The 26,307-nt window shown below is 33.9% G+C and overlaps 1 protein-coding gene across 2 annotated transcripts; it reads left to right on the forward strand.

The window, feature by feature from the left end:
- Positions 1–15,708: 15,708 nt before the first annotated feature.
- LOC122317321 (serine/threonine-protein kinase Nek2-like) lies at positions 15,709–26,218 on the forward strand. Of its 2 annotated transcripts, none has more exons than XM_043134334.1 (15): positions 15,709–16,072; positions 16,841–16,952; positions 17,090–17,156; positions 17,719–17,784; positions 20,150–20,196; positions 20,303–20,348; positions 20,516–20,596; positions 20,672–20,714; positions 20,790–20,839; positions 21,106–21,187; positions 21,317–21,366; positions 22,549–22,622; positions 22,857–22,908; positions 24,679–25,104; positions 25,278–26,218. In XM_043134334.1, the coding sequence occupies exons 2-15, from the start codon at positions 16,867–16,869 to the stop codon at positions 25,941–25,943; spliced, it is 1,836 nt and encodes a 611-aa protein (XP_042990268.1). In that variant the 5' UTR covers positions 15,709–16,072; positions 16,841–16,866; the 3' UTR covers positions 25,944–26,218. The 2 variants fall into 2 exon arrangements, with proteins under 2 accessions (XP_042990268.1, XP_042990267.1); XM_043134333.1 differs by having other exon boundaries at positions 15,710–16,072; positions 16,836–16,952.
- Positions 26,219–26,307: the final 89 nt, after the last annotated feature.

Here is a 26,307-nt window from a genome sequence, read left to right on the forward strand (position 1 = left end):
AACCATAGCGTAGGATTAATTGGCCATTACATAGGCATCTAGAATGAGTAGTAAATCGTAGTTGATCGTATAGGGTGAGTTAGGATATTGCATTACTATGCAAGTACACTATTCGGCTCGGGAGTTTCCTAGTCCTTTGAGTTTATTGTGTTCGTCAGGACAATTGGTAGCGGTGAAAAAAAACCAGTGAAGTGGTGGTTGGTTTAGTACAGTATCAGTTCTATTCTTTTCAAAATCGGTTGAAATCAATCTAGTTCTGATTTTCCTTTTTCTAACATCGGACCAGACTAGACATGTTGATATATATATATATTATTTTTTATATGTTGTTTTTATATTATATATAATTTATATATATAATATATAATTATATAAAAAATAATTTTATATTATATACTAAATTGCTAATTAATATAACATTAAATTTTAAAATCTTATTATTCATGTGTAATAATAATCTAATAACATAAAATTAATATAACATTGGATATAACATAAAACTAATCTTATAAGTTATAAATCTTAATATAACATTTGATATAACATTAAAATTAAAAATTTTAATCTTAAACATTAACATTTGGTCATATGTTATTAATATAAACTATATATATATATATATATATATATATGAAGGATAAATATATTTTATGACTTAATAAATTATAATATATATTCTTTTTGATAAATACATTTGTATATATTTGATCATATACACTCGTATAAGAAGTATATGTAATCATCATATTATCACTAACATATATAATCAAATATTTAAATAAGTTAGACACTAACATATTATCACTAGCATATTATCACTAACATACATAATCAAATACTATATCACTATATGATACTATTATACATATATATACTAATACTAATACTATTAGTAATCCACTATATATAAATAACTATATAAATCACAATTATATTAGTAGTTATACTAATTATACTATATCACTATATTATATATATACACTATATTATAATATACTATAATATATAGTATATTATATATACCATTTTTTTCAAAACCAAAAAAGGGGATCAGAATTGGTAAAACCGGAAGTTCTAGTTTAAGGGTGTAACCAATGTTGTATCAGATATTTAAATCTCAAAACCAGTGTATACCGCTTTGATTCTAAAATATGTCTAAAACTAAACCAAACCGGATCCATTACTCTTCTAATGATTGGTCTCCAAGTGAAGCCAATGCATTAAGGTGTTTCAGTAGCACTACCCAACGGACTAGTAGTATTTTGCACTAACGATTGGAGACACTCAAGGATCATCAGTTGTTCACCAAGCTCAATAAGTGTGAGTTTTGGCTAGATAAAATAAAGTTCCTCAATCAAGTGATATCCAGGGAGGGAGTTGCAACTGACCCAGGTAAAATTGAGGCAATAGTAGAATGACAATGACCAACCTATGTCCAAGAAGTGAGAAGTTTCCTAGGGCTGGTCAGTTACTATCGGAGGTTTGTGGAATGATTTTCTATAGTGTCGAGTCTACTCACGACATTAACTAGGAAGAATGTTAAGTCCATTTGGATCAACAAATGTAAACAGGTTTTTGACGAACTGAACAGGATATTGACTACAACCCTTGTTCTAACCTAACCTGAGCCTCATTGTGGTTTATAGTGATGCATATAAGTATGGACTAGGTTGTGTACTAATACAGGAAGGTAAGGTGGTAGTTTGTGTCTAAAAACTTGAAGGACCATGAAAGGAATTACCCAAACCATAACATGGAGCTGGCAATGATAGTGTTTGCCTTAAAGATATGACGGCACTACATGTATGGTGAATAATGTGAGGTTTACACAAACCACAAGAATTTAAAATACCTCTTCACCTAGAAAAGTCTTAACATGAGGCAAAGGAGATGGCTGGAAGTTATTAGGGACTACCAGTGCAAAATCAAATATCACCCAAGATGGGCCAATTTAGTCACTGATGCCTTAAGTTGCATGTCGAAGACAAAAGATGGGGATTACCAAAGTTGGACTCACTCTTGGAAGGAATGGGGCACCTAATGATAAGGGACTCGCCAACAGAGTAAATTCTCATTGCCTGGCAATGGTTTAGGGTAAGCGACTTCAATGAGCAGAAGGGCCACCAAGAGAAGGATCTATCATTGCTTGTTAAGGATTTGAAAAATAGTCTACAATAGTCAAGGACCAATGCATTTCAACCTAGGTGAGGATAGAACATTGTTGTTTAGAGGGAGGAAAGGGATTCTAGCTATTTCAAAGATTTTAGAACAAATAGTAGCTGAGTCTCATTATTCAGCATACTCGATACACCCAGGAAGAATGAATATGTATCAAGAACTTAAGAAGGGAATATGGTGGAAAGGATCAGAGGGTAAAGGCAGAGCATCAAAGGCTGGTAGGGAATTTGTAACCTTTGGGAAGATATCGCCACGTATTTTGTGGTTGGATTGCCCTAAACTTCCAGTAGAAAGGATGCCATATGGGTAATAGTAGATCGGTTGACCAAGAGTGTTCAATCCATACCTATTACTACTATGGACACCCCAAGTAAACTCACACGACTATATGTAACGGAGATAATTAAATTGCACAGAGTTCCTAAGACTATAGTATCGAATTGAGATTCGAGATTTACCTCCCACTTTTGGAAGAGTTTACAAAAAGCGATGGAAACCAAACTGAAGCTCAATAGTGCTTATCATCCCCAAGCTGATGGATGATTGAAAAGGACTATCCAAACATTGGAAAACATGTTAAGGGCTTGTGTGTTGGATTTCAAAGGACCCTGGGAAGGTCACATCCCACTCATCAAATTCGCATACAAGAATAGTTATCACATGACCATCCAGATGGCCCCTCATGAGGCACCGTATGGGAGGAAGTGTAGATCCTTGATATGTTGGGACGAAGCAGGAGAAGTCAAGGTAATTTGACTAGAGATAATCCAGGAGATGACTAAGCAGGTAAAGCTTGTTCGGTAGAAGACATAAGTTGATAATATGAGGAGAGAGTTGACATTTGAGGATGGTGACCGGGTATACCTCAAGGTGTCACCCATGAAGGGTGTTAATATGTTTGGACTAAAGGGAAAATTAACCCAAGATACATTGGACCGTACCAAGTGATGGCAAGGGTCAGCCCAATAGCATATCAAGTAGCGTAACCTACATAATATGAGGGAATTCACAACTTGTTCCACGTTTCCTCATTCAGGAGAAGTTTTGAGAACCAGCAACCTCGAGTAATTGAATCAAACCTTATTTCATTACAACTGAATCTCACTTACGAGAAAAATCCAATTTGAATTATAGATTGGAAGGAGCAAAAATTGTGATATAAAGTCTTACTATTGGTGAAGGTGAAGTGGACTGATGCGAGAAATGAGGAATTCACTTGGGAATGTGAACGGGCCATACAGGAGCAATTTCCGTATTTAGTTGTAACACATGATGTGAAGGTAATTTGGATAGTCTTGAGGTGAAGGCATATCTATAAATAAGCCTTCAACTTACTCGAAACACATCACTAAGAATTCTAAAAAATATAGACATGGTGCGAGAAAAGAGAATTGCATGAAAGGCAGTAATGCCAGCCGAAATAATGTGTAGACTTCTAGAAGAAGGAGGTGAGAGAGAGAGAGAGAAAGAGATTAGAAACAAAATGAAGGATGGTAAAGGATGGGTGTTTCCAAGATGAAGAAAGTACTCAAAGGACAATAGCCTTAATGATGCTGCAGCACGACAACACCACCATGCTGTAACGTGGAGAGAAAGGAACGGTGTCGGAACGTGATGAGCAAGATGGGGAACAAGGGTGAGGATTTCTCAACATTTTATAAAACGTTGGGAAATCCTTACCTAGTAAAGGAGATGGAATCCGAGATAGCACAACTACTAGGCAATCCAGACATAGCATGCAGAGAAGACATGAGGAGTCATCTCATGTCCCTCTCATAGATAGTGAAAGTTAGCCAGTGAACTCTGATGAGGGAATGTCCCATATGAAGACGAATATGACCAGAAGCATCGAAGGATCCTCTGTCTAAGATTCCCTCCTTTGTAAAGGTAGAGCAAACGAGAACCCTTGTAGAATTTCAAGGATGAAGTTCCTTGTAAGAAGGGGAGGATGTGAGGGCCCCACCAATGAAGGGGACATACCACAGTTGAGTGGAAGGAAAGATGAGAGACAACTATGGTGCAAAGTGTAGCTAGTTCAACATGTAAGTGAGCAAGTACCTTGTAGAAGGTCAAATAGACCTTTCCCAACACGAGATGAGATTAGCATCTCACCTTATGATAGGCTTTTTAAAGTCTTAAAGTCTCCTGCTATGAAGGCGAGAACGAGGAGTTGAAAAGTCTGGTGGCTGTAATGAGACAAGAGTTACCTGCCCAAGACAAGCAACAATCTAAGATAGATTGTGTTAGATATGAAAGCTTTCTAGAACTACACAGAAAGGACTTAAAAGAGTGGCAGTGTCATATGTAGAAGCCCAAATTCCATCTAAAGGGTCACATCCGAAGTAGGCCTACTGAAGGGTTATGACTCGGGAAGTCATATCATCTAAACCCAAAGGTATGGCCCAACGCGACGTGGAAGATCATCATCCAATGAAGAACTAAGGAATTGATAGGCTGTAGAGAAGTGTGGAGCATGCCCTAATTGTCTGTCTCCATCATCTTGTATGAAAGTTGAGGAAAGAGTACTCATGCAAGCATACCTAGAGTTAGAAGTATGACAGAAGGATGTCTACAGTCCCACCCTATAAAATAGATTTGACATGGGATAAAATCTCACTTTTGAGATTCTAAAAACCTAAGATTTTGCGAAGCTGGATTTTGCAAATGAGGCAAGGAAGGAGCAATACAATGATTTAGCAAACTCGAAGTTGTGAGGTAGGTTAGCTTTTAAGACAGTGGGTGAATGTAAGAGATATTTTCATATTCTTTAACATTCCCCTTTCTGTACATAAATAAATCTGTTCCTGATCATTATGTTTATTTGATGTTTGTTTTTTATTTTTAAGACTTTGAATGTATTTGATGTTTCACTGAACTATGATCCTAGTGTGAGCATATGTATCTCTATATGAATAAGTGTACCATGCTTCAATAATCAAGGGATAGGATGGGGTTTGTTGGACCATTCTTATGAGGCATTGCCACGAGGTTCAAACAGGTTAAGGGATTCCCTTTGAGTGATTAGGTTAGGGTGGTATCGTGCCTGGCCTTGCATGATAGTTGGGATGTAGAATCCCCTAGCGTTTCACATGATGGTGTCTTCAAGTTGGTTGGTTAGATAGACGTTTGCCCAGTACAATATGTGGTCTCTATGTGAGAGTCAACTTGTGTTAGGGTTTAGGTGAGCTGACTTGCACTAGGTTGGATGAGTAGAAGGGGTTTCCCCGGGTTGAATGGTGGAGCGGCTCATCCCCTATTTGCCCTTCAGGTGATGAATATATGTGTGATGAACATCTATTTGACGAGCATCTATGTGATCGTGATTGTTCATTTGGAACCGATATAATGTGGTGGATTTGATCTAGTGGAGCGAAAGGTGATTCCTCACCTTATTAATACTTGCAATTTAAATGATAGTTTGCATAAGAGGGTGATTCATGGTCATGCTTTTATATATATATATATATATATATATATATATATATATATATTATGGATTTCACTAAGAGGTTGATTCCTAACCGAGCATATGTATGTGTGTCTTTTTTCATTTACATGAAGTTGTTCATTACATCTTCAGGAGCATTATCTCTTATTAGTAGTCTTTTTTAGAATCGCCTAACCTATCTTTGAAACCATAGACTATGATGTAGATTTAAAACCAAGAATGATGCTCGAGGAAGAAGAGCCAAACCCGCTTGAACCCTGAAGACATAGACTTGTCTTTGTCATAGGAGCTATGCATCATTTGAGTTGTATTTTGTAGCCGCCAAGGGGTGATCACATATATTCGGTCCATCGCCTATTTCGCGATGAACCAACTATCCGAGTTGTACATGTATTCTTAAGTTAATTTATAAGGAATGTCAAGAACTATTTTTATGATGTGTCTTAGACTTTTGGTACCGCAAGGTTTAACTTATCGACCCAACCTTTATCTTTTCTGCTGTGATTTTATGTATATACCCAACATGTACTGCACTTCCATTTTGATGAGGCATGCCGACTCCCAACCAAACCTTGGGTGTTCATTTGGCTAGCACTCTTGGCACCATGGAATCATGCCAGGACCTTTATATGAGGGACAAGGTGCCACACCAGCATATATATATATATATATATTTATATGTATATATATTAATTTGTACTGATTTCACGTGTATATCAAACTACATTGTTCTGCTAAAAATATCTTAGATTGAGTAAGCCCTATTTCTTCTATTTGTATCATTTTGTGCTTCTGAATCTTTCAACTTAAGCAGCAATTGGTGCAAACAGTGACAGGTGAAAATGGGTAGCACTCTCTCTACCGATCTCCACCATGCATGCTATGCTACTAGTAGTCCCACCATGTTATTTTTGCTAGCCAGGGCTGCCTATCACAAATAAGGAATTTTGAAATGAAAAAAAATGGGGATTGAAATTTATCTTTTGAGCTTGTTTTTATCTGCATTCCCGAATGAATATTTTTTTGTGCACGTTAAATTATCACAAAACTGAAAATTGACACTAATTTACATTATTGGTTAAGATTGTCACGTCACATGATATCTTACTATTTAAAACATGAATACGATTGTCCTAACTTTTTTAATGTTGTTGCTATATATATACATGCAGTTTTAGTAACCCTTTGGTAAGCTAACCAAAGTTGGGGTGTTAATTAACACTTGATGAGTGGTCAAAATTAGTTGTCCTTCTATGTGACTTCTTTATAGAGCCACACATCCCATTCGATGAGCTTTTGCATGCATGAAGTCTTTGTGTGTGTTGCGTCGAAATCAATTTGGTAATGAAAAAGGTTTTTGATGCCTTCTACACATTTTTATTAGGTCAAAAGTGACAATAATTTTCATGATAATAAAAGCATTATAAAAAACACAACTAAAAATGTTTTCAAAAACTATCATATATATATATATATATTTCTTAATTGTAGGGTGGCCAGTTAAGAAATTAATATAAGAGAAATTATTAGATTATTTTTAGACAACATATAAAATTTAAAAACTCTATCTCTTGAAAATACATATAGATAGGGGTGTAATAGGTTCAGGAGTAATGATAGGTTTACTACCCTCTTGCCACTCTTTTACTACTCTTTTTAATTTTTCAATTTTTTTTAAAATTTTTTGTTTACTTAATGGTTAAGGAAGTAACTATTAGTGAAGTTGTATATTTTTTAAAATTTCTCTTAATGATTAAGTATCTTAAAAAAATATTTAAAAGAAAATAATAAAAAAATAAAAATTTCAAATATACTAGAGTAGTAAAGGGGTGGTAAGAGGGTAAGTAAGTGTATCATCCCACAATATGTCTTGGAGGAGAGTTTTGGATCAGACCAATTCTTTTAGTCCACTAAAATATTGTATTGGACTAGACCAAACCAATATATAAGTACAGTTCGGTTGATCTTATTAGGGTATTTCAATCTGTGTCTTATTTTTTTGGAAAACTCTTTATACAATCGGTGGGTGCAGTTAAGTTACAATCGTCTGACAACTTGCATAGATGACCCCTACTTTCTTACTCCCTCTCTTTCCATTAATTGCTCCCACCATGCAGCCACTTTCTTCCTCCCTCTTTGTCAACCTTTTTTTTTTTTTTTTTTCCTTCTCAGCAGATGGCCCTCTGGTTCTAGAACCATATACCAACTTGGCAAGGTTGCAGTCCAAACTCATTAGCTAGCTAGTAGAACCGTATACCATCCCCCCCTCTCTCTCTCTCTCTCTAAAATTCGGCCTACATTTTTGGGTTTAAATCATTGAAGGATCCAAGAAATCTAAAAATCTCCGTTTTCCATTTGTTTATTAGATTTTTCATATTCCTTCCCTCCATTCTGTAATTTTTCTTTAGAATGGATTTTCTATGGTGATATCATCTTCACCATTCCACCACGTATATAAGGTGTAGAGTTTTTCTCTTTTCTTTTAATTTTTTGTTAGCTTTAATGCTGTGAATGAACAGTGCAATTTATAGAACCCAAACTCAATTCAATTTTGATTAATTCAATAAACAAGTTGTTTGGGCTATTAATTATGTTTTAAAAAAAAATATTTCAAGAAATATATCTTTACAAATGAATATCTTGTACAGATGTTCCAAATACTGAAGAATATTTCAAGAGAAGAAAAAATATAAAACACAATTGGGAATAATCATTCATTTGTGGTCTACAGTAAACAAACGAAACAAGAGTTGCATATAAAGAATATAATGTTCTCTGAAGGAAAATGAAAGTTTGAGGGGGAAAAAAAGAAAAAAAGAAAAAACAAGATTCATTTCTTTCTTCTCCTTTGATTTTCTCGGGACAAAAATCCTAGTAAAGTACAAATTCCTTTTTCTGAACGACCTTCTCTTCCTTCTTCCTCAACAATAAAGAGCTTCAAGGGAGAGTTCTACTAATAATGAATCTGTACTCTAAACCAAAAAAAAAAAAAAATGTTGGCAAAAACTCACTGGGAGCACCAAATTTAAATTGCAAAAGAGCGTAAGAGTGATTTAGTTAGGGTTAGTACTTGATTGAATCCCAAGAATTTCATGCACAAAATCCTTAAATACAAATGAGCTAAGTTTCATTTGAGAAAAGATTCAAAGTTTTGCAATTGGCATGTCCCAAAATGTTGTGTTAGCCATACCCTAAAAGATCATGAAACTCAACCCAAGAGTTCAATAAAATTCATTTTTTTAATCAACTTTGTTACAAATGGTAACGTACATGTACAATATATGCACTTGGATGAGGTTGATCTTTAACTACTTTGAAGAGCCTTTTGTGGGTCAAGTTGTCCGCTATTGGAAGGAACAATAGATAGTTCTTGCCTTCCTCTCCATTCTTCACTAGGTTTCAATGTATCGGGTTTCTCCACACAAGCAACCTCAACACATAGCATGACTCAGACTTTGAGAGAGAGAGAGAGAGAGAGAGAGAGAGAGTTGCTTGAGATAAAATTTGTAAAATCTTGGAAAAAAGAAAACCAGCCACAAAATAACTGACCCGAGAAAAAAAAAAGGAAAAAAAGAGAAAGAGAGACAATAAACGGAGAAAGAAGATACTGAAGAAGAAAGAAAAGTTTCTGGGAAGAAGAAAGAGAGAGAAAGAGGCCGGCTAATTTGCTTTTATACTTTTACTTATTTTTGATCCTCACGTTTACCTACCGCTTGTATATCGATTGTACCTAGCAAAATTATATTTTTTTCCTTTTATTTTCAAGTCTTTGACAAAAAATTGTATAAAATGATAAAATTAAATAGGTAATTAAGGAAGTTATTTAATCTAAGTTGTCTAAGTATATACTTAACTAATTAAGTAATTTAATTAAGTGTAATGTATATTAATATTTAATACCCTATTTTGAAATTCTTAACCTTCAATATTTTATATAATTTAAGCATAAATAATTAGGTTAGAAGAAAATTACAGAATTAATTGCTTTCAATATATACAACTACTTCAAAATTTATAAAAGATCATCTAAAATATTATTTTAAAAATATGAAAATCGAAATTTCCTACTTTCTTAGATTGAAACTAATCGATTTCTAAATAGGTTCAACCCAGATCGATTAATACCAATCGATTTGGTTGATTTTTTCGATTCAGACTGAAATTCTTTACACTCCTACATGCAGAAATCAAATTAAATTCTAATTTATTGCTCCCTCAAGTGAATTAATGGATTAGAGTTAATCACCTATCTAGTAAATTTGAAATGCTTGTTGGTCAACTTTACAAAGTGATTGAGTTATAAGAAGCCAAGTGCTCTTAGGTTTATGATTTAGTAGCATCCAAACTGATCTAGATGAAGACCTAAAGGGGACTGAGTCGTCTTCTTCTTCTTGGAATATACAAGATGGAAAATTTCTAGTATGAGAGAAATCACTGTTGAAGTAAGTGTGAGAGCTTGATATATATATATATATATATCTTGTAATTTTACATGAAATCTCCATACCGGATTTCATCATCGAACCTGTGGATGTCCTCATTAGGATTGTGGATTTAAATCCAGTTCCAAACTATGTTAAATGGCATTAGTTCCTTCTATTCTTTTATATTTATATCATTTATGATATATAATTTTCAAATGTCCATATTCTTCAAACCATTCAGTCACCTTTTGGAGAGGATTGAATGTCTATAAAGGCCTAAATCAACCTGGGCAGTCGAGTAGACTTGTTGCCCTTTGCATTTGTAAGAACAGGGACCAGCCTCAGAGGCCCAATTCATTGGTCCAATCCATCTCCCATATATACCAACAGGAAACCATTTGAAAGTTTTATTGAATAAGGACTGTTACTATTAGATTTATACATCAAATATACCCCTTATCCACATGATTGGATTTCGAATAGCAGATAAATCTACTAGCTCATAAGTAGTGAATTTATCACAAGCCTTATATATACGGAAAGCTCAGGTATGAAGATCCATCTGATTCATTAGAATTGAAATAGTCATTTGAGCACTGACTTAGGCATCGGAGGCGTTCTCTCGAACCTCCAACCCATCTTACTCTTTGGTTTTAGGAGATCATGTGTTGGTGGAAGTGAAACACGTCCAAAACACCATTAATCGCAATGTCAATAAAATGAAATTAACAAGTGCTATTGCTTTGGCATTGTTAATTCAAAAAGTGACTAATAATCCAAAATTGACATGCTGTGAGGTGGCCTCTATGAAATATTAACAAACTGAATCAACCATAAGATCGAAGTAGTTGAAACATTTGAGGGTTAATGTCTGAATATGGCAAGAGGTAAGATTGGGTTTGTAATACATTGCAGCTAGATCTGGCCAAACCATTAATATTTGGTACGTTTATTCTGAAATCTTTAGTGCATTTGGTAGGCATATTGAAGAAAGCGTGCATGCAAGGTAGTTGACTCTTGATTCAGACAATGCATGGCCGGTGATATAATCAATAACCAATATTAGATGAACACAGCTGATATTTGAACTACCAAAAACGCGTCTACCTAAATACAAAATTAAGGAACATTCATTGCATGAAACTATATCGTGTACACCCACTTCAATTGTACCATAACAACATGCACGGCAACCACCGAAAATCAGAGAATTAGGGGGAAAAACAAAAAAACAAAAAAAAAAAAAGCTTGTTAACCTTGCTTTCTTTTGTTATTGTTATAAAATTTCAAGCATTTTCTTTTATAGAAATACTTCAGTCAAAAAATGATTATACAAAAATAATCTTACAAACTGACGTAGATTGATATGATTTGTCAGATTGTAAATTTACTTTTACTATAAAACAGATATAAGAGATCACATAAAAACATATCAATTTGTAAGATTATTTTTATATAATCTATTTGTAGCTACAACAATCCTGATCTTTCTTTTAAGATGCAATTTGGAACCTTTAGAGAAAGCAGAAATTTTCTGCAGAGATTCATTGATTTGCCCCTTAGATAATGAGCTCTCTCTCTATAAACAAGATTGACCTATAAGATAGGTGTTGTAGTTAGAGATATAACTGATCTGGTTTTTCGACAAATTTTAAGACCAAATTGATAGATATTAGTTTTAGAAATTTAACAATCAATACAGACTGATTCATTACCGAAATTGAAATATTTTTTTGATCTTGATCCAGTTCAATCCAATTTTTCGATTTATCATTTATACGTATGACACTACATAAGACTTGAGGCCCGATTTCTCTTTAAATATATATATATATACATATATTTTAAAAACAAGTATTCTCAGAGTAACTTTTTTCATGTTTGATGCATGAGAAAATAGTAGGCTTGGCTGAAATTCTATACTGTCTACTTTTCTAGAATTTAGAATTAGACTTACCTCAAGTGTAAAAAAAAACCTGTCTGGTAAAGACGCTTTTTCATTTGAATATTATGTTCCAATAATGTGTTCTCCCTGTGTGATTAGACTAGCGTAACGTGAGCTGGCTTCATTCAATTATAAAAATTAATATTTCATCTTATATTCATTAGTATTGTAATATATAATATATATATTATAATAGAAAGAAATTATATATAATATAAAATTTTAAAAATATATATACTAGTCTAGTTCGATTTAAAATATAAAAATTGATATTAAACCGATTTCAATTCTTAAGGATTGATAATGGATTCGACCGAACCCATAAATCTGGTTTGGTCCGTTCAGCCGATTAATTTTCAGGTCTATTTTTTTTTTTTGGAAAAATTTATTTGTCATCCTCACACTTTACACATCATATTTATTTTAATTTTTTTTTATTTTTTCTATAATAAATATGTAGTGTGTGGATGATAAATAAAATAATTTAATTAGTTTAATAAGAATAAAATAAAATAAAAAATAAAAAATAATATTTTAATATATAAAGTGTGTAGTGTAGGATGATGTGTAGTATTTCTCTTTTTTTTTTTTTTCAACCCTACCTGTGGTGATCAAGAGATTGCATCATAATGGATTATAATCCCGTCAAGTTCGTATCCAAACTAAAGGATCTCCGGTGAGAGAGTGATAAACATATAAAGTAAGTTTTATAATATTTATTAATATTATTTAATATCGCTCATTTTATCTACGAATCTCTCTCCTACCTATAGTCCATAAGGTAGGACAAGGAGTACTTGAGAATTTTTTGGCATCATAAATTATTCATTTGATACAAGGTGAACGGTGCCGACTGCCGACATAGAATTCACTCCACTTATCGCGTTGTTGTCAATGAAAAAGTTACGAAGTCGTATTCAAAGATTAACAAAGATATATATTAATAGAACATAAACCTAAACAAAAACTGTACGTTTATGGGTGACCATGTGCAGGTAATTATATATTACAATGAATAAATAATATTTACAGTCGTAAAGTTCATAAATGTCGCATAATTTTTTTAAAAAAATATAAATAAATATAAAATTTACATAAAAAAATTAATTTTTTATTAATAAACTTTATTTTTTTTCAAAGTAAATATTTGACGCTTGTGTTCTTTACGACTAAATGTAGCATAAGTCATTATAGATAATATTCAAATTGCTGTTAAGGGATACCGTAACAAAAGTACCATTAATCCAAAAGGGGCTTGTTTCTTCATTAATGGGCACAAAGGAAGATGAATCCGTATCGACAAGAACACTTTGATCATGGTAATTGATTATAACAATGCTATAATTTGCAAAGTTTGTGGCCCTTGATTCCCACCTGTTTGACTTGTCTTATGTTTGCCTTTTGTAAGGCAGTCATGATTGAACTTTTTCTATGGTAATTTCCTTTTCTTTTTGGGAGAAAGACCATCTCTATTGGTGGGGCTTTGGCACCAACCTCGTTTATTTCCAACAATCAAAATATTAGTTAAAACAATGGTGAAGCTCTTGGAAAGCAAAAAAATATATCTGAATTAAGGGCCACTTATATAACTTATTATAAATATTCATTTTTCTTGACAATACGAAGGAACTATATATATATATATATACTTTGACCGTGATGTGTGTGGTTCATCATGTGCTTGATATATTTGAGAGATAACTGAGAAGAAAGGTGGACCTAGACACTATGATTTTCTAAATTGGAGAATCCAATTGAGTGAGGAGTAGTGCCTGTTAGGGAGAGAAGAGCACCAACAATAACTTAGAGGGAAGAGAGCACGACTTGAAAGTTTAATTAGAGTTAGTTTTGCTATACTAAGGCTTTGTTTGGAATTTAAACTGAACTGAAATCAATTTAATTCAATCTAATTTTAAACTGAATCTAATATTTAAATACTTAATTTTCAAATCACTAAACTCATCTCAACTTATTAAACTCATCTTAACTTAAAATTTTTTTACACGTGATACCCACAACTCTTGTCAACTTCTCATAATACATCTAAATTTATCTTAAATGAGTTTTATAATATTCACTTCACATCTCAACTTAGTATTATTCATAAAAAATTTAGTTCAATATCTAAACGGAACTTCTATATATAATTTTTGAAGTTATAAGTTTCATATATTTTTTTAAAAATAATTTATTCAGAGAAGTGCAGAAGACTTGCTTACTATTCAATTGTAGAAATTATTATTATTATTTTACTTTTAGAAAATAAAAGCGTTTTTTTTTTTTTCCTTTATTTTTTTATTTAACTCGGAACGAGATAAAAAAAGAAAGAATTTATTATCTACCAAACACCCATATTCTTCCGCGGGACCCACAGCCTAAAGACGACATAGCACGTCCATTCCGCAGCTGACAAAAATTGTTCAATTACAAGGTTCTTTTTGGGCAATTGGTAAACTGACGAGGTCTTTTTAGTCTTTCCAATAAAATAAAAAGTGGCCGGATAATAAGCCTCGTGATTGAAGACAGTTGGTTTTGAAAATCAAGAAGGGATATTGGCGTGGGCCGTGGGGGTCCACACTCGTTTGGTTTCTCCTGTCGGCTTTTCCTGCCTCCACGGCTTAAACCATATTTACTATATTTTAATAAATAAACATATAATTAAATAAATGAGATGATAATACAAATAAATAAATAAATAGAAAAAATTTAAATAAATAAATAGGAAAAAAAATTAATGATTTCCTTATTTAGTACCATTGGATTAAACTGTACTTGATCCTTATGATACATGATATATTTTCATTTGGATCTAGTGAACATAATATTACCTTTTCTTTTCTTAGTACCATTTGATTTGAGTGTTGAAGAAAAAGAACAAAGTCAAAGATAAATGTTACAGTTATAAATAAATTATATAAAAATAAATTTATAAACTGACATTATTTCATATGATACGTTAAATCTATTTTATAATAAATATAAATTTACAATCTAACGTACCATTTTAAATTATGTGAATTTGTAAATTTATTTAATTAGAAAGCCAATGGCCTATGTTTTCACTTCTACTAACTAAGGATTATGGAAAAGAGGTAGTAGAAATCTTTTGCAGTAAGTCCAAACTAACAAAATGCAGCACAAATCACTTTATCATGACTTTTAGTTATGGATTGCTTTAAGCAACTTCCCCTTGTAGGAAATGGGATAGTCAAGTCATTGATCCAATAATTTTTTTTTTTTTTTTGTATTATATTTATTGGTTTGGGTTGAATATTATAATTTTTTATAATTATTGTATCCTGTAACTGTTAAAATACATCTATAATATGTTTACTTAAAAAAAAAAAAAATTCTATACGGATAAAATTTTATTGATATGGAAAGTAAGTCTACAATATTATTATCTTGTGAAAGTGGTGCTGTCCATTTTTGTATACCCATCTCTATTTTGTTTTGAGTTTTTAAATTTGATTAATACAAAAATTTTAAAATATCTTTTTGATCTAAATTAAATTATTAAATTAAAAATATTATTATTTAGCAGACACGATATTAAACGACTAATAATTTAAGAAAATAAATTATACTTCTAGAAGAGAGTAAATGAAAAAAAATAAGAAAAAATAGAAGAGGAAGATAAAGCAATAAATGAATAATAAATAATGAAAAAGCTTACTGAACTTCTTTTTCCTCCTCTTTGCTCAGTCTTTAACTAACAGAAGTAGTCTTCCAACAATCTCACTTCTCTCCTTTTCATTCTCAGTTTGACCCATCATTCCTCTCTCTCTCTCTCTCTCTCTCTGTATCTTCTTCTTCTTCTTCTTCTTCTTCTTTTTCTTTTACAATTGTTTATGAGATATAATGTCTCCCTCTGCCTTGCTTTGAGTTTGTTCGTCTGAACGACAATGGCGAAAGTGCCGCTGCAACTTTCTCCTCTGCTCCTGCTTTTTCTTCTTCTGCAGCTGTGTCGTTTTGTTGAAGTTGCTCTCTGCCAATGTCCGAACTCGCGTTCTTCTTTTCTTTGACTTCTGCACGCACATTGTGATCTCGCCGATCCGTCTTGTCTTCCACGATCAGGTTCTTTTTCTCTTATTTCATTTATATCGTTTTCTTTTTTTATATTTAAAATTTTCTTCATTCTTTCTTTTTTCTCATTTTTCTTTCCCTGTTTCTATGTATGTGATCAATTTGTGCATTGTCTCTCTTGCTTTTCTGATGTAGAACAGTGTTTGGTTGCTAAGAAAGTTTAAGAAGGGAAAACAGACTAGTTAAATATATATTTTTAAGACCAATACAGACTCTATGGCTTGCAAGGTTGGGTTTCTACTTAAAATTCATGTTTTACAACTTTTTTTTTTTTTTTAAATTTTGATCTCTTAGAAATTAACAAACAAAGAAAATGTACATTCTATCTTGATAAGTACCCTCTATTCCTCAAAAGATTTACACCAATGTAGTATCATATTGGGCTTTACAATCCAAATCTTTTGCCCTTCTGATCACAAAATCTGGGTAATACTCTTTCTCTTTGTTTTAAATATTAAGTTGGGCTTTCTAGGGTCCCTTTAGTTTCGTTATTAATATGAAGCGAGAAGCATCCATTTTATTAGTTATTACAATATGTCGTTGTTTGTTTACCAATGAAAAAAAAAAAAAAAAATTTACTTTTCAAGTACAAGCGATTCTGGAGTAACTTCACAGATATTGTAACTTACCTTTGTTGTTACTTTTCTATAATCACTTTCTTACTTCAGTACGTTCTAAAACTTAAACTTTTGAAGCATGATTCATCGTGTTATGAATATCCATGGGAATTGAAGTAGTTTTGGTATATGCTCAGAACAGGAGAATTAAGAGCCTAATTTAATCAAATGGAGCAATACGAAGTTCTGGAGCAAATTGGTAAAGGAGCTTTTGGTTCTGCTCTTCTTGTGAGGCATAAGCATGAAAAGAAAAAGTGAGAATTCCTTTTCTTTTTTCTTTTGTTTTTTTTTTTTAAAGGAAACAAATCTGTGTCTGCTTGTTATTTAAAACTGTGACTGAGAATATATAATGTACTGAGTGATTTTGCTTTGCCTACTATTTGTTTTAAAGGTATGTGTTGAAAAAGATTCGTCTTGCTCGACAGACTGATAGGTCTCGTAGATCTGCACACCAAGAGGTTGGTGCTATTTTTTTTTTTTTTTTTTGTTTTTGGGATGCCTTGATAAATCGTCTGAATTTCATTTTGGCATAATCTGTTTTCCTTTCATATCATCTTTATCAATATATTTCATGCCACATCAATCCTAGTTATTTTTGTTTGTGGTTCTTGAGGATTAGAATTGTGAACTTTATCAAAGGAAAAAATTAAGGGGAAATTAAAGAAACTTAGGAATTCTGGATATTTGCTTCTTATAGATTGTTTTTTTTTTTTTTTAAAAGGTTACATTGGGGATAATATGCTTCTTATAGATTGTAGGAAATGGTGTTTATCCTGATATCAAGACTGCAAAATATGTTAAAAAAGCTGTTGTGCATGTGGAAGTAGCTGAAATTAAGATATTTCAATCCTTGAACTGGATGTTACATGGCTGCATGACATTTTAGGAGCTGAATGCTGTGCTGGATTGTGGTAGAACTCATATTAACTTGCTGGGCTACTGTTGAACCTCTTATGTTGAATTATTCTAAATGCATATTTTGAGTTATATGGAGATTGATTACTTTCCTGGTTTGTGCAGATGGAGCTTATTTCTAAACTACGAAATCCATTTATTGTGGAGTACAAGGATTCCTGGGTAGAGAAGGTGTGTTATGCTTGCCATTATCTATCATGTGTCTTTGCACATGATGTGGTGGTATCCTTTCCTGATGATTCCTCTTCATTGGTTGGATGATGAATAAGCACTTATTTTTAATCTGGCCTTGTTTTTCTTTTTTACCTGGTGTGAAAATGTGTTCAGAGGCTCTCTGGTTAAAGTTAATTACAAGAAGTTTCATTTAAAATCTTTATTTCTAGTTGCATACATGCACGATGCCCAGGAATATGTAAATCTATTAAATAAAGAAAACTGTATTTGACTAAGTTAGGCAATTATATATGCAGACTTGAAAAATAAATTTAACGCTTAAAAAGTCCAGTAATATGTAAATCTATTAAATAAAGAAAACTGTATTTGACTAAGTTAGGCAATTATATATGTAGACTTTTATTATTATTTTACTTATAAAAAAAAATATATGTAGACTTGAAAAATAAATTTAACTCCTAAAAAGTTAAAATTTTATCATCTTGATATCCAAAATTTAGTTGCGCACCTTGATCTTCTTTCTCCTTACTCTCATTTGTTTCTATTTTAGTTATGAGAAACTTTACAAATTTTGCTTGTGAGGAGAGAGGGACCAAAAGTTGTTTATATAGCATGCCAGAGTAATCCTGACCATCAAGAGTCATAATTTATAGGCTCTTTAACCCTATCTGAAATTTAATAACCTTAATGATCCATAGGTTACTAAACCAAAAAGCCATGTTAATAAAACAAAAGGACATGATAGTAGAACCCTTTTTTTTTTTTTTTTGGATACATAAGTTAATAGTCTTATTTAAGAAAAGCTATAAGGGTGCTATCCATGTACAAAAGGAGAATATATGAGAGGCACCTAAGAAAGAAAGGAAACTGCCAGAAAATCCTGAAAACTAGAAGGAGAAAAAGCATGGGCATTCATCTAAAGCTATAGAGTATTAAGGGAAAAAAAAAGCACTAAGATTTTTTTATAGTCCTCTAGCAATTCTTGGAAGGATAATTTCTCTCTCTAAATGCAGAAAAATGATTTGTACAGTCTTAGAGTGTGCAAGTCCTGTGCAGTCCATTTGAAAAGAAGTGGGACAAGCCTAGGACCCACATGAAAAAAAAAATCCATTTTTCATTGTAGACCTTACTTTTTTGTTTTTTTTGTTTTTTGCAAAGGGACTGCATTGGACTTGCACACCCTAGGATTGAATCCAGCATTTCTCCTAAATGCATCACATCAAACATGACATAATCATCTCCCACAAAGTTGCACTATACAAATTATAGGTCAGGCCTTTCCAGCATGCCAACAGACAATCTACCCGTTGAGGCGTTACCCACTCTAGCCCAAACCTACTTAAACACAGTTCCATAAAGGACAAGCGACCTCACAATGAAGTAAAGGATGATCAACTATTTCTGCATCTTTAAAATTTGCCACTTCCTTAGATTATCCAAAGCGAGAATCTTCCCTAATGCACCATCCAAACAAATTAAGCCTTAGGTAAAAGGAGCCTTGTTCTACCATAATATCATATTTTCTTTTGTGGAAAGTGTGATCCATCATATGATGTTAAAGCTGAATAATATGGTTTGCGTTCAAATACACCTCACATGGAGAGAATCAAAGAAAGAAAATTCTCAACCCCCCTTCTTAATTGTGTGAATGCAACCTGCTAAAAAATGATGTAAGAGAATCCACCTCCGAATCCTTCTTTCTTTGATGAAGTCAACATCCCGCTGATTAGGGCCATTAGAAATCTGTAAATGATCCGCTAGTGAACTTCCAAAAGGAAAAGTTCTGGATAAGGTTCCTTAAGGGTCTAATCACCACACCATATGTTGTGCCAAAATGTTACCCTCGAACCATCACTTATCACATATCTAATGACAGAAGAGAGCTTTCCCCAACCTATTCTTTGATTCATATAGTTTTGTTTACCTATAAAAAAAAATATTTCCAGAGTCCCACTCCAAAAGTCTCATTAACTTTGCTAGAGAACCAGGCGCCCCATGAACAGCCATTTTTTGACTCCTTCACCATCCTCCTAACGCTCTCATTCTTGATGGGTTGTGTCAAGTCAGCAATGACCACATTTAGACCGACAAAGATTTCTTTACTTGTGCATTTTTCCCTCCATGGCATCCCCATTACCTCATTCCAAATCATTATTTTGTTTGTTTATCACTTTTTCTCTGTTATCCCAATTTATTTTTTATTTTTGATAAGTAAACTATTATATTGATATGAGTAGGCATAGCCCAAGTTCAAAAGAGCTGTTATCCCAGTTTGTTCTGTTTTGCATAACAAATATGGTAACCTAACTACTTTGTATGGCCTAGCACTGTGTCATATTGATGCCTCTCCTTCTCTTCTCAGGGCTGCTATGTGTGCATTATTATTGGTTATTGTGCTGGAGGTGACATGTGAGTGTTCTTTCCTGTTAAATCAAAACTTGAGAAACCAAGTATTTTGCTTTCTCTTAAAGGCTTGCAAAGCCTCAGACCATCAATGCTACTTTGTGTGACACAGGGCAAAAGCTATTAAAAAAGCCAATGGCGTTCTTTTCCCTGAAGAGGTTTTTATTAATTTTGTTCCCTTTTTTCCCTTTGATTTTATTTTTACATTTCTCAAAAAAAAAAAAAGATTTTATTTTTACATTCATTGCATATTTTTCAACTCTCATGTGCTTAATATTTTATTGTTCTGAGATTCTTTGATTACTAAAAGATCTACATTTATCAGAGGCTCTGTAAGTGGCTAGTTCAACTTCTGATGGCACTCGCATACTTGCACATGAATCATATTCTTCATCGTGATGTGAAGGTCAGTAGTCTTTCTGTCTCCATCCATGTTCTCTGAGTCTGTACTGTACTGATAAGTCTTCTATGATTCCATCAGTGTTCAAATATATTCTTGACAAAAGATCAAGACATACGTCTTGGTAAGTATCTTATGATTGCTATATTTCTCTGGAAGGAGATATTTTGTTGCTAACAAGAGATCAATGATGGAGCAGGAGATTTTGGACTTGCCAAAATGTTGACCTCCGATGATCTTGCTTCCTCTGTAAGTAATGTGATCCATACATTGACAAGCTTATGAATGATTTCTTATAAGAAAAATTCTACTTGTCATCTCCTACACCACACACCAATATGTGATTTGTCATTTTTGCCCTTCTATTTAAACACATACATATTGATGTATAAATATGTATGTTTAAATAGGACAAAAATGACAAATCACATGTTGGTGTGTGGTGTGGGGATGATAAATAGCATTTCTCTTGTTATAATAATCTTCAGTGGTGATTATTACCTTGTAACACTCAGGTTGTGGGAACTCCAAGCTATATGTGTCCCGAGCTTCTTGCTGATATACCTTATGGTTCAAAGTCGGATATTTGGTCTTTGGGTAAGCATCGTGTGTAAGCTATTTGGCCTGCATTAATTTTGCTGTTCTTGAGTTACTTATCAAAGAAAAAAAAGAATTGTTAATTCTTTAGCTGAATGTTGTTGTGTATCTTGAAATTCTGTCATCCAGGATGCTGTATATATGAGATGACAGCTCACAAGCCTGCATTTAAAGCATTTGTAAGAATTTGGACCTTTTCTTTCCATTTGAGGACATTCAGAGTTAGATTGCCGATTCACTTTTCCCTTCCCTTTGTGAGATTCATGTAATAACCTGAGGGAATCTGTAGACATTGCATGTTATATGTTTGCTAATGGCTCATGCACATAACTAGACCTCTCTGATACTTAGAAATTTCTTGTATCATAATAATTTTATTTTAGTTAGCCTACTAACAACAGCCATATTTAAGATAATGAGTATGATTGTTCAAATACATGCATATGCATACATGCTCACCCTCTCTAGATAATTTAAATTTAGAGAAACGAGAGAGAGAGAGAGAGAGAGAGAGAGAGAGAGAGAGAGAGAGAGAGAGAGAGAGAGAGAGAGAGAGAGAGAGAGAGAGAGAGAGAGAGAGAGAGAGAGAGAGAGAGAGAGAGAGAGAGAGAGAGAGAGAGAGAGTACAAGCAATGGGGGTAACTTTTCTTAAATTTTAAAATAATTTATCAGGAATCAAATGGCGTTATGTATTTACAAGAAGCCTGTAGACAGCTGTCCTGTTACAAGATTTTCTTAACATCAAGCTTTTTGGTATGGTAAAATAGTAACTTGAACAAAGTCTCACAATTACAATTATTTGTGCATTTCACACTTTTCCTCCTACAGAAACTAATTTATTCATCCTGCATATTAAACACCACCATTCATTATTAGTTAAAGCTTTTGGATTCAAGCCTTAGCTTGGAACTTCATGAAAATTCTAGTTTGGGCAATTTCATACTTCAAGAAAATCACCTAAAGCAAAACTTTTATTAGTTGTGCAGTTCTTTCTATGTTAGCATTTCTAGAATTTAGAATATCCACTTGTTATGAACTTAGTTTGAGATTTTTAAGACGTTTCAAATATTTGAAGTTCTTTTTTGCATTGCATTGTCATAATCTCTCCTCTGGTCTTGAGTGTGTTTGTGTTTACATTGCTTGGATTTGGAATCCCAAGTATGTTAAAAATCAGTAAATGCGACAAATCTGGCTGTATGATTGTGTAGTCCCTTTAATATAACTTGTTTTTATCTGGTAACTTGTTCTTCATGATTAATGTTGTAAGGCTTCACTGCAACTTCTATTCTTTTAAGCCTTGTCCTGTCCATTAAGTGATTGTCTTGGATTAATTTTCAGTTTACACTCTCATTCTTGTGCAGGACATTCAAGCACTGATCAACAAAATTAATAAGTCTATAGTGGCTCCTCTTCCAACGAAGTATTCTGGTGCATTGTAAGTCTTTAACGGTTTTGGTGGTTAAAGTAAAGGTATTACTTTGAAAGTCTAGTTCCTAAAATCATCCAAGATTGACATTTGGCAGTTAGGCAGGTTAAGTGGAAGTAGCATAATGCTGGATGGATAGTTGGATAGCTAGATTTTGAAAGTTCAAATGAATTCTATTTTTATATGTATCTTAGCTTCTAGTTAGTTCGCTTTGTTGATCTAATCACTTGTTTCTGTTTTCAGTCGAGGTCTTGTCAAAAGCATGCTGCGGAAAAACCCAGAGTTTAGGCCAAGTGTATGTATAGTTCCTCACTAATCTGAATTTTAGATAAACTGTGAATTGCATCAATAAAATTACTTGATACTGGACACATTATAGATAAACCCACCTGTGGGTAGCCCAAGTGGTAATGGCAAACTTGTGTGCATGAGCCCAATGCCACAGGTTTCGATTTCCCCCTGGATCAAACTGTGATTTAAGTGGGAGGCTACTGCAGTAGGTTGCTGTGCTAGTCTTCCCAGGCGTTTAGGTTCCATGGGTGAGTCCTAAGGGTTCTGTCGTGGGGCAGTTCCCCCATCATAAAATAAAAATATTATAGATAATCTACAAAGTTCATCACAAAGCATTTGGTCATCCTGCCCTAATTTTCCAAATCATTGATCCTAAGTTTAACATGTTATGTTCAAATTGCCATGCATTGGTGGAGGGTGTGCTACTTTATTTACCTTTATGGTAAACTGATCATACAACATTTAGGCTTTTGGGGACAATTCATGTAACTTTTTGTCAAACACTGTGACTCATACTGTCATTGCACCCCATGACCCCCCATGCTTCCTTGATGGTATCTCACGATGTTACCTGTTAATAAAAGTAGTGGTTCTGCCAAATCATGAAACACATCATTTTTTATATGATTAGATGGTATCTCCAAGATGTAATACATATGGATTATTAGGTTTTTTCGTTGGGGTAAGTACACTTTTGACTCTCCCAACTAACACACTTTTTGCAATGTGTACTATTCACTAGGATCCAGTTATCAAGATTGTGCCACGTCACCTAGTTTCATCTTTTTTCATACATTTTAACATTCAAAATTGGATGAGGGTGCTATTTGAGATTCAGTGATAGTTTGGAAGTGCAATGTGTTAGTTTTTATAGTTTATGATGAACATTGTAAACACGTGTTAGTTAGAGGTGGAAAGCGTATTTTCCCCTTTTTTCTTACTTCAGTGGGTGAAAGTTACTTTATATATTTGCTTTACGAGACGGTTCATACTTTTAGAATGCTAAAATGTGTTATTTGGATAGCATTTTGAAACTATCTTAAAAACGAAAGGTAAAAAATGCATATAGTTGTTTTCCAAAATGCACTTTTGTCTTAAAAGTTTTTTCTTGGAAGCAAAGAACACTATAGGGATAAGTTAAGCACTCTCGCTTGAAGTTCAGTTTACTGCTTTGAGGTTTTAATTACTACCAAAAAAAAAAAAAAACAATGAAGTTTGAAGTTGTGGCATTTCACCTCTTGCTAAGCCACCATCAAGAAAATCACATCCTCTGGCTCAGTGATTTCCCAAGACAGTTATCCTTGTATTAGGACTTTCAACCCCTTTCTATTTTCCTATGTGGCTAAAAGTCTTTCAGAATACAAGAAGAATGAGTTTTCCATGTAAGGAAAAAGCATTACAAAGAAGCTTAAAGAATAACGTGAGACACTTTATTCTTTCCTTGATGGCAGGTGGACAGAAGTGGGGCATAGACTGCTATTTTTCTTAAGGGAAAAAATATACTGTGTTAATTTTGGAGGTTTTTTTGTTCCAAAAATAAAGTACAGGGTGATAAGTATTTCATAAAAGGAAATCCAAATAATGCCTTAAACTCTGCCATGTAAATAGATTTAGGAAAGGCATATAAATGGACCCAAGAAATCTGCCACATTGACATTATGTGATCACCGGTTTTGAGATATTTTGGGTATGCAGTTGCTTGAATCTTTGTATTCAAAGTGTGTTAATGACATTAAAGATTTTCCTCTCATTTGGAGTGAACCTTCCATGGCAGGCTGCAGAGCTGCTTGGGCACCCACACCTTCAGCCTTATGTTCTTGAGGTTCATCTCAAGATCAATAGCCCAAGACGTGGTAGTTTACCTGTCCCCTGGCCTGAACCGACTTATATGAAGAAAACCAGATTTTCAGAGACAAAGGATGTTCCTCTTGTTACGTACAGGGAGAAGCACTGTTCATTCAGCAATGATAGGACTTTGAATCCAAGTATTTCTGGGGCTGAACAAGATTCCCTATGTTCTACCCTAGATATTCATGATAACCCGAGTTTTTTAAATCAAAGGTTACAAGAGCTGTCTGTTGGAAGCATCCATGAACAGACTGCCATTTCTAAGACTGTTCTGGCCAAAGCTTCAGATATTGCCAAGTCTTCGAGACGTATTCCAGCAAAAGCTTCTGGTCCTCCTAAAAGATGTGAATCGGTAAGATCTGGTTGAGCTCTCTCTCTCTCTCTCTACATACACGCGCATGTGACAACCTTTGACATGCCACGTTTATCAAACTAAGAAGCTCAAACTTCACTTCTTTGTATTGACTTTTGTGCTTTAAGATGGTAATTTTGCTTGTCTGAATTCTTGAAATTCATTTTTTGCAGTTTCCTGTTTCATGGACTCCAAGAAAATCTGTCACTACGGCTCGGAGGACATCTTTGCCTGTGTCAACAAGAGGTGCAATTGAACAGTCCCCCTGCAAGCACAATATTGGTATCCTCAACTGTTTAAAATCCCCCGATGTTTCTGTCAATTCACCCCGAATTGACAGGATAGCTGATTTTCCAATAGCCCCTTATTATGACCCATTATTCTGCATCGGTAAAACTTCAACCTCGGTGCAAGGTTCCTCTGGCTCCCCACAGGACAATGATTGTTCCCTCACCAAAGATAAATGTACTGTCCAGACCAATCGAGTTTCTGCCAAACCTAGTTTGCCTGATGCATGGAAGGGACTTCGTCGCAGCATGTTTCAAGCAGATGGACGGGAAGGAAGTGACGAGTGCTCTGATCAAAATGCAACTGCTGGAGCATCAAGCCACACTTCATCAGACTCTCGTCACCGCCGGTTTGACACATCATCATTCCAGCAAAGAGCTGAAGCTTTGGAAGGGTTGCTTGAATTTAGTGCAAGGTTGCTGCAACAGGAAAGATATAATGAGCTTGGGGTGTTGCTAAAGCCATTTGGTCCTGGGAAGGTCTCCCCCAGGGAAACTGCTATCTGGTTGACTAAGAGCATCAAGGAGAACCCTCTGAAGCAGGAGGATTAGCACCAATCAACTGCCACCACATGTACTATAAATTTAGCTGTAACAATCTATAGGGCCTCTATTTGTTTTTGACATGTCGAGGTACTAGGAGCTCAGGCAGATATGCTGACATAGCAGTTTTTTGTTAGATTTACACGACTCTTCCATGTTCTCCATGCTTCTGTTTCATGATTTTCATTAAGATGGGTAATTGGTACGATATCATGGTATGTATTTAGCTTGACAAAATGTGGAGGAAATAGAATTGTTGTGATATGTACAACTGTTTCCGATTAGTACAAGGATCCTCTGTAGTTGAGCTTCAAGTGAAGAATATCCAGCAACTGGGCTAGGCTCCAATTCACATCATGTATGGCTGCAGCTT

This window comes from Carya illinoinensis, chromosome 7, assembly GCF_018687715.1.
Source record: "Carya illinoinensis cultivar Pawnee chromosome 7, C.illinoinensisPawnee_v1, whole genome shotgun sequence".
Classification (NCBI taxonomy): Eukaryota; Viridiplantae; Streptophyta; class Magnoliopsida; order Fagales; family Juglandaceae; genus Carya; species Carya illinoinensis.

Bases quoted from the DNA above. Each gene is read 5' to 3' on its own strand.
- LOC122317321 (XM_043134334.1), top strand. From the start codon at position 16,867: ATGGAGCAATACGAAGTTCTGGAGCAAATTGGTAAAGGAGCTTTTGGT. The intron at 17,785-20,149 runs GTGTGTTATGCT...TTCTCTTCTCAG, and splicing joins AGGATTCCTGGGTAGAGAAG to GGCTGCTATGTGTGCATTAT. The intron at 22,909-24,678 runs GTATGTATAGTT...CTTCCATGGCAG, and splicing joins ACCCAGAGTTTAGGCCAAGT to GCTGCAGAGCTGCTTGGGCA.